This window comes from Pollicipes pollicipes, unplaced genomic scaffold (assembly GCF_011947565.3).
Source record: "Pollicipes pollicipes isolate AB1234 unplaced genomic scaffold, Ppol_2.1 Scaffold_3087;HRSCAF=3621_pilon_pilon_pilon, whole genome shotgun sequence".
NCBI lineage: Eukaryota > Metazoa > Arthropoda > Thecostraca > Pollicipedomorpha > Pollicipedidae > Pollicipes > Pollicipes pollicipes.
Window position 1 is genome coordinate 41,678,053 of NW_023596225.1, and position 8,926 is coordinate 41,686,978.

The following is an 8,926-nucleotide window of genomic DNA, read 5'->3' on the forward strand; positions in this document are numbered from 1 at the left end:
GACCTGCCGGGCGACCTCGGCGCGGCTCTCCGGCCGGGTGACGTGACCTCTCCGCGGGTCAGGGTCGGCGGCGCGCCGGGTGCGGCCTCGTGTCGTCAGCCCACCGGGGCAAGGTCGGCGTCCTGCTCGCGTCGTCACCCGGACACCGACACGGTGAGTGGACCGGCAGATCACGGAGGACGCGGCGGTGCGCGGGCCTGCGCCCTGTCCCGCCCCCCGCCCGGCTCCGGTCCCAGTCAGCGTACCTTCAGACCCGTGACAGCCGCAGCTGACCGGCGGGGCGAGGTGAGCCGGAACACGTCGGATTACGCTCCTCCGAGTCACCGGGGGACGGCGTGTTTTAGCAGACTAGGGAGAGGCTGTGCCTTCCGTGCGGTGGCACAGTGGCCTCCGTTACGTACGATCCAGTGCGAAATGACAGGATGATAGGAAGTGAAATGCACGTAAACGCTGTATCGCGCGATATTGTCAAGTTCATTTCAAGGGCTGGGTGTCACGCCTTGTAAAGCCCTGCAAAGTTAGATACTCATTTGACCTGTCAATTATGCACTAATGGCGGTTACTGAGACGTTAAAGAAACCGGCCGACATTTCAGTTCGGCTATGCAGGGGCCGTATTTTGTGTTGTATGGGGCGAACCCTTGTAGCCCCGGGCAGCGGCTGGATTCGATTGCATTTCAAATGCAGGGAACACCTATTCGTGCTCAGTTCCACTCACTTATTCTGCGATGCTTCACCTACTGCCGAACGTGCCCTGTTTTACAGCCTGCAGCTTGTTCTGATTTCGCCTTTGTCGCTGTCGACCGTTCCCAGAGGGCCGGCGCCATGAAGCTGGTGATTCTGCTCAGCCTCGCCTGCCTGGCATCATCTTTTAAACAAGGTAAATGACGCCAGACGTGCTGGTAAGTGCCGCTCGGCTGTCCCGGAAACCTACCTGCCTCTCCCGGCGTCCCGCGAGGCCCCGGCTCCCGCCGCCCCTGAGCTCGTTAGGACCGGTCAGCCCGAGAGGAGCCGGCCCAGATGAGCGGCGGCAGCGGCGGCGGCGGACCAGGCGTCCCGCGAGGCCCCGGCTCCCGCCGCCTCTGAGCTCGTTAGGACCGGTCAGCCCGAGAGGAGCCGGCCCGGACGAGCGGCGGCGGCGGCGGAGACTCCCGGCGTCCCGCGAGGCCCCGGCTCCCGCCGCCCCTGAACTCGTTAGGACCGGTCAGCCCGAGAGGAGCCGACCCGGACGAGCCCGCCGCCCCTGAGCTCGTTAGGACCGGTCAGCCCGAGAGGAGCCGGCCCGGACGAGCGGCGGCGGGCGGAGACTCCCGGCGTCTCGCGAGGCCCGCTCCCGCCGCCTCTGAGCTCGTTAGGACCGGTCAGCCCGAGAGGAGCCGGCCCGGACGAGCGGCGGTGGTGGCGGAGACTCCCGGCGCTTCACTTCGCATGGCTGACGTTCAATATTGATCCCGCTTCCGCGCCCAGCCGCCCGCGGACTGGTCGGACTGGCGGACGTTAAGGGCGGCGCCAGCCTGCACCGGCACCGGGTCTCAGTTTTGGTTCTGGAGGGCCCCAGCATGAGGTGGTGTCATCTGCGTCTCTCAGCTTGACAGCTAAGCACCAACTCTGACGATCATCAAATGACAAGATACACATGCTGCGTTATGGCCTTTGTGAATGATGATATCATTCAATGCTGCGGGATATCCTCGAAGGATTTATGCTACTTTGATAACGCCTTATTTGACGAAGCCGTAAATATAGCTATTGGTGAGTCCCAACGAGACACGGAAGCAGCGTCACCTGCCTGCGGCCCTGCCAGCCTGCCTGCCAAGCCCGGATCATTAAACCTGCCAGAGACACATCTAGAACAGCCGCACGCTGCGGGTGTCGCCTCGTAAAAGCGCAACGCGAGAGCGTCACGGAAATCTAATATCCCCGACTGTCAGCACACATGAGTCGAGTCCGTTTAAGTCTGCCACATGTATGACGCCATGCCGGATCATGAATGCAGCACATCGGGCACGAACTGTCACATGAATGAGGCTTGCGTCATGGCAAGGGCAAAGCTATAGTCCAACGAATACGCCAAATACGTCAAAACTAGTACGCCATCGGGAAGCTTGATCGTTGCTGAGTTCATTCTTTGTGGGTCTGGGTAGTCGGTCTATAGCTTTGCAACTCGCTTACGAACAGAAGAAGGCGCCCATGTTAGGTCGCGGCTACGCAAGGTGCCTCGACATTACGGAGGCAATAGCTTGCAAGCCTATCGATTGAAGCCGGCGTGGTCGGCGGCGACCCACGTTTTAGTGGCGGCTGGTGTGTGTTGCACGCGACCAACTGGCGCCAGGCGACCGGCGCCGCGCCCTTCCCCACGGGGCGGGGTGGGACGTTGTCCTAGTCCCCATAATGTCCCGCAGGTGCTTGTAATTCGCTCACGAAAGGAAATAGGTGTTTTTTTTGGGGGGGGAGCGCTAATGGGCAGTTATTTGCTGACCTCGCACGGGGCCAGTGAACTCATCGGGACCCGCTGGAATGGTAGATGACCGAGAGGACAGACTCACTTAGACCCGGCGCCTGACTGACGCACCCGCAGAAAACGGCTGGAATCCACGACGATGACAGAGTTGAGTGTGCGGCCGAGGTCGCTGTCATGCTAGCGACACTGGGGAAAGCATGAGTCAGCACCAAGCTTAGACAACTAATGCAGGCGCAGGAGAACGCTCCGTGATAATGAGGCACAACTGCGCCACCGGCTTCGTGAGACCCTCAGAGAATCATTAAAACAACCTGAGCCCGAGCCGGCGGCCTTTAGAAACTGGGGCTATGCATTTCCGATGAACGCGAACGGTGGTAAGGCATTTTCGAATATTCAATATGGGGTATATGCGTAGCGTTCAAAGTTCGCCGCATGGTACAGACCCTAATAACGCATTCTTCATTCTCAGACGACCCTTCACCGAGAACACACAGGCTGGAAAAAGTACAATTAACAAAAAGTAACATTAAAGAACAGTTGCCAAAAAGCAGTTTCGTGAGATCCTGTACACAACGCTAATGACACAAATATACTTCCGCTAACCTTAATTAACCTGTTAAAATTGCAGTAAATTGGCCACCCTGGAACGCATCCTGCTCGCTTGTGTTCGTACCGTGCTTGGGCCCCTTCAGTTTACCGGACAACTTCGGAGACATGGATGCAGACTATTGAGAGGCGGGCAGTGCGTCGATGCCACAGTCATCACCGCGGACCCAAGCGGTGTCGCGCAGGACCCGCGTCAGACCGCCCGGCGAGGCTCTGCGGGGCTCTGGCGGAGGGGGGTGGGGGGGGGGGCGGGGGAGCCGGGGGCAGCGCCGTAACGCTCGCCCTGCAGACACGCTGAGTCGGCACTCCAGGTCTGTCGGGGGTGTGATGAACGTGCAAACGGCCGTACGTCCGTAACGTCCCCCGCGGAAAGGACCAGACCAAACAGACCGACCGGTTCTGCAACGACCTCACATTAAACTCACCGTCGCAGAGGAGCCGGCCGGAGGTGAGCTCAGGCGGGCGGCGGCGGCGGCGGCCTCCTCCGGGAACTGCTGCTGGCTGAGTGGCCAGCAGGAGCCGGACCGCGGCTGGGTGGTCGACAACCGCCCCAGCGGCGTCATGGCCGCCGCTCTCGGCAACGACTCCCGCTGGGCCGGAACCGGACCGCAGCTGACCCGCCAGCAGCTGGCGATCAACGCCCTGGCCGACTTGTGGAGGTGGGGCTAGGAACCAACGCCCCGGCGAAGTGCTCCCTGTGCTCTGAAGACCTCCTGAAAAGATCACGCCAAACAGATTAGTCTGCGGTGGTAGCCTGACAGCTCCGGCTAACGCTGCAACGAAAACATTAAAATATGTTTTAAATAAAGTAAATTGTTCAATGTGTTCAAGGCACGCATTTGTGGCTTGCTCTGCAAGTTCTGGAATAACCTTCGAGGACGCAGTGTGAGTTCTACTACGTCAACACGCATCATACAAGTGCCCTTTAATGTCATCCGTAGTTAGGCTGGGAGCGCACTGAGCTCGCGGCATCACACGCACTAGCCCTGACAGCACCGCTCGAACATGACGGCGGTCGGCGCCGGTGCCGCAGACACCACGACTACCCGCTGACGGCGGGCCGGCTGGCGAGTACCTGCTGCGCTGGTCAGCCTCTGCGGCGACGTGCGCCACTTCCACGGCCGGGACCCTGACCGGTGAGGAGCGCGCCTGGCGGTGGCGGCCGCGTCCTGACCTCCCCCAGACGTCAACCAGCTCTGGCTCGGGCTGCAGACGGCTAGTCCCGGTGTGATATCGTGTTTTTAGTTTTGTTCTTATTTCACATGTGGGTTAGACTGCATGCATGACGACGGAAAGCCGGCTTCGGTGTTTCGTGTCCTGTCATCTTGCGGATGTGCCATTTGCGTTCCAAATGTCGGCCATTTGGGGCCGCTGGGGGAGCTATCTGCTCCCATTGAGCCCGATCTCGACGTGATGCGGCCATCGCGTTCAGCCGGCTGAGCTCTCTCGGGGGCCGTTCGGAGGCCGGTCGCTCCGGGTCCGAGCCGGGTCGAGGTAACGACTCATTTGGCCTGCAGCCCGCTGGTCGTAACTCCGAAATGTCCACGGCCAGCGGCTGGACTGAGGGAAGGAGCGGATCTCAGTCCGGCTTAAGCTGCGGGCAAAAAAATAGTTTGTCAGATACTCGGACGACAAATGGTGCGCACATTAATTGTCTCAGCCGCTGCTTGCCACGTCCCTTGCCTATGACGTCACAACAGTTTGAAATGTCGGTCTCCCGGCCGGGGTCGGTATCTCCAACCGCTGTGTTGACGTTTCAAATGCCGCCCGCACCAGCCAGCAGAGAAGTCTGTCGTGACCTGGACCTGCCCTGACCTCCGCTACTGCAACGGCCCTGCGGTACCAGCAGCGGAGCCGGTCGTGACCTTGAACTGCTCACATCTGCCGGAGCGGTGCTGCAGCACTAGCGCCGTGATCTCCAGTGACCCTGACCTGACCTTGACCCGGCCGCCGGAGCAGTGCTGCGGCACCAGCGCCATGATCTCTAGTGACCCTGACCTGGCCTTGACCCGGCCGCCGCAGCGGCCCTGCAGCACCAGCACCTTCAGCTTCTGTGACCTTGACCTAACCGGTCTCGGCCGCCGCAGCGGTGCCGCAGCACCAGCAACGTGCTCTCCAGTGGCCTTGACCTGACCTTGACCCGGCCGCCGCAGCGGTGCGGCAGTACCAACGCCGTGATCTTTAGTGACCTTGATCTGGCCTTGACCCGGCCACCACAGCGGTGCTGCAGCACTAGCGCCGTGATCTCCTGTGACCTTGACCTGACCTTGATCGGGCCGCCGCAGCGGTGCTGCAGCACCAGCGGGACCCGCTCGACTACGAGTCAGCGCTGGTTGTGCTGGCGACGTGCGCCGCCGGCGCGCCCGTCCGCCGCCGCAGCTTCGGCCGCCTGCTGGCGATCACCAGCGCCAGCGGCAGCCTGCACGGCACAGGTCAGACCGCTGCGGCGCTGGGATTTGGCGGCGGTCGCGCGTAACTTGCGGCGAGTGAAGCGTCAGAGGAGTGTCGTCCGAAACGGTGGGAGTTGTGTTTGCCTTAATTGATGTTTAGTTCTGAAGTTGAGGGAGGGGATGTCTGGAGTCTATATAAGAGTCTCTATCTCTATCTATCTATCTAAGGTGTCTAAGGCTCTATCTCTTCAGCACCCGGTGTACCCTGCATGACAGAGACGTGTGCCCTGCGACCCTGCTGTCACCTGTGATAACCTGTCTGGGGCGGAGAGGCACAGTTGAGAGTGGGCACTAATCATCCATCGGACGCATGCTGACCATCCCACTCCCGGCCAGATACGCTGGCTCTGTCGGTGCTGGCACTGCGCTGCGTGGCCGACGACGAGAACAAACACGTGGACAGGCACCTGGGGACGCCTCTGGCGACGCTGGTGGCCAGGCAGGAGGCGGACGGCAGCTTCGGCAACTTCCACTCCACCTTGCTGGCGATCCAGGTCGGCGGAGAGCTTGGTGCGGAGAGGCCTAGCCAGAGAACGTTAATGACATGGGGATCTGGTTAGCACGCAAGAGAGGGAGCGGGAGGGGGATCGTGGAGAAGAGTGTTAGATGTCGTATTAGTCTGTTGGTTTTCGTCGTGCCGTGAGGGGTGAGGTGCAGCGTCGGCCGCCGCGGCTGGCATGCTCCGCAGTGATCGGCCCGACTGACCCGCCTCCGCGGCCGCGGCGTCGCCAGGCGCTGCGCTCGGAGGGCGTGGCGGCCGGCTGGAGCTGGGCGCGCGCCGTCTCGTACCTGCTGTCGCGCCAGCAGAGCGACGGCTCGTTCGGTGACGTTCGCGACACTGCCGAGGTGCTGCCGACGCTGGCCGGCCGCTCGCTGCTGGCCGTGGCTGACCTGCCCTGCCACCGCCAGCGCGGAGACGCAGCGGCTTTGGCTGGCGCTGACGGTGAGCCTGGCGTGGCTGCTCACAGCGAGAGAGGTCACTGCGGTGGCATTGCTACAGATGCGATAGCTAAAATCAGCAATGCGGTCTGGGATGCAATTATCCCTATTAGTTGCATGCGCCGTATGACAATCGACATGTTATTAATAAGAAAATAGACGACGCGTTTCTGGAGACAACCAAGTTGCGTTCAGGTAGCTTCGGATGGAGCGTAGTCTTAGTTATCTTTGCTCTTCGAATGTGTGTTTCTAGTGCCTAACTCAAATCACCTAGGACGCATGTGCATCGTGCATTGTCGATTTATTGAGTGTGTAAACGAATGGGCCTTTGTCCTGGAGTTTTCAACTTCACAGAACACGAACCGAGACCGGCAAAAGAACTGCCATCTATCGACCGGTCTGTGAACTCGAGCCTGGCGTCGGCACCGCGGCTGATGAACGTCACGCTGTGGCTGTGGATCGGCGTGGATGTGAGCCAGAGCTTCAGCTGCCGCCTCGCCGTGCCCGAGAACACCAGCCTGTTCGACTGCATGAAGCTGGCGGCCGAGCGCGACAGCCGATTCCAGTGAGAGGCCAGCGCGGCCTGACCAGCGTTGCTGGTCTGGTCTGGCGTGGTGTTGGTCTGTGGCCCACCCACACAGCTCAGAGCTCTCAGCTCACAAATCGCCATCCCTGCGGATTTCACGGCCTCCAACGGTGGATGGAGTTGTTAGACTGTTTAGGTGTTGCATGACCGGTGGTGCTTCTTTTGCGCTTGTAGCGCACTAGCCGGTTGGTGTATTTCAGGCCGTGCTGAACTAGGGGGACCCCCGATGTGTCTGAATCATTAAGTGTTCTCATGCCAGTTAGAATGTGATTTAGGTTCGGTCTATAGCTGTCATTCAAGCCTGCGAGTAGCAATCAACTTCCCAAGCCCAAGCACATCACAATGCTCCTGAAATAGTGAGCATTACTGATGAAGGGCCGACCGACCTACTTGAAGCATCCAGCGAGCGTACTCGCTACACAGAGGACGTCACCCCATAACTGACGGCTGACCAACGCCACGCGTCCCGCACCCCTCTCCGTCTCGCTGGTCAGCTTCCGCGCACGAGTCCCACCTCCCACTGCGCGCGCAGGTTTTCGGCGGAGGCCTGGCCGAACGGACACTACGTGCACACGATCGCCGGCCGACACGAACGGGCGGACGGCTACCACTTTTGGCTGCTGTACCGGCTGGCCGGCCGGCCTGACCCGGCCCGCCCGCCCACTGGCCGCCAGCTGTTCACGGCAGGTGCGGGCCGCGCGCCGAGGTGTTCCGCTGTGCTGCGTGGCCAGAGACGCTGACCGGCGTCAGACCGGCGCTGCGAGGCTCGGGCTGCGCACAGGTCGCTTTAGGCAAGCGTCGTGCTCGTTTTGAAAGGTTTGATTGTGTTGCGTCTGCAAAGGGTATTAAGTTTTTCAAAGACCAGGTGGGGTCTATTGGACTTGTATTTGCTAGAGGCCGGTGTCAATCATCAAAAGAGCTGATGGTGAAGTGCACACACGGCGGCTTGAACCGTTCTCTGTCGCACCCACACGGCGCCCGCCTGTGTTCCAGGGGTGGACAACCTGTACCCGAACGAGGACGAGCACGTGCTGTTCTGGTACAAGGACCTGTAGCGGCGGCGTGGCGAGACCGGCGCGGCCGTCCGTCGGCCCGGGGCACCACTGCAGTCCGGAGCGAGAGCTGGGGAAGCCGCGTCGGCTGGCGGGAAACGCTGGGGAGCGGGCGGCTCCAGCCGCGCGGGCAGGGAGGCGGCCGACGGCGGAGGTTTAGTGGTGGGAGGGCGCCACGCTCGCGGGGTGCAGGGCCTCCTGCCGTGTGGAGGCCTGCGTCGCCTGGCTGTGGAGTGGTGGGGGTCGCCGCGGCCGACGATCTGGATCTAGCCCAGACCCGGTTGTTGCGACCTGCCTTACGCTGGAGTAGTGTCGTACGCGCTGTGTGGTTGTGATGGTCCTCCCTTATTTGGAGTCGCTGGTAGCCGGGCGGGGTGGCGAGAGCTGTTAGAACTAGGCTTGTCCGGAATCGGCCGGTCGCCCGGTCGAATGTCCGCGCCGAAATTGCGCTAGATGTGTCATGCCAGAGCCCGTAAGCCAAAGCCCGCGAGCCAAAGCCCGCCTGCCAAAGTCCGCTACAAATATTTTCGTGGCTAGCTGTTTCAACCAGACGTTACCATGGGCTTAGTTCATCTGATCACCCAAGTGGAGGTTATATCAATGCTCGCTTGGGCCCGCATTTCAACGCTTTACAATCGTTCAGCCCCGCTGGTATCGCAATAGGACATCCAGTTCCACCCATCTCGCCGTCGTAGATGCCTCCGAAGCATTACAGATCCCATCGCACTGGCTCTCAACGGAGACGGCGCTCCACCGGGCGCCGCGTCGTATGTGCGCGTCGTCCGTCTTACTGCTGGCTGGTAATTGCATGGCAATACACGCTATTGAAGTCC

General features: G+C 61.0%; 1 protein-coding gene and 1 pseudogene across 1 annotated transcript; one reads left to right on the forward strand and one right to left on the reverse strand.

The window, feature by feature from the left end:
• Window positions 1-826, reverse strand: part of LOC119090184 (IQ motif and SEC7 domain-containing protein 1-like) — a 10,245-nt pseudogene extending 9,419 nt beyond the window's left edge.
• Window positions 11-8,926, forward strand: LOC119114805 (uncharacterized protein CG3556-like). The gene is made up of 8 exons (XM_037238835.1): window positions 11-153; window positions 765-879; window positions 5,352-5,498; window positions 5,853-6,010; window positions 6,249-6,459; window positions 6,810-7,020; window positions 7,574-7,728; window positions 8,035-8,926. Exons 2-8 carry the CDS (start codon window positions 825-827, stop codon window positions 8,094-8,096), a joined length of 999 nt encoding a protein of 332 aa, XP_037094730.1. The 5' UTR covers window positions 11-153; window positions 765-824; the 3' UTR covers window positions 8,097-8,926.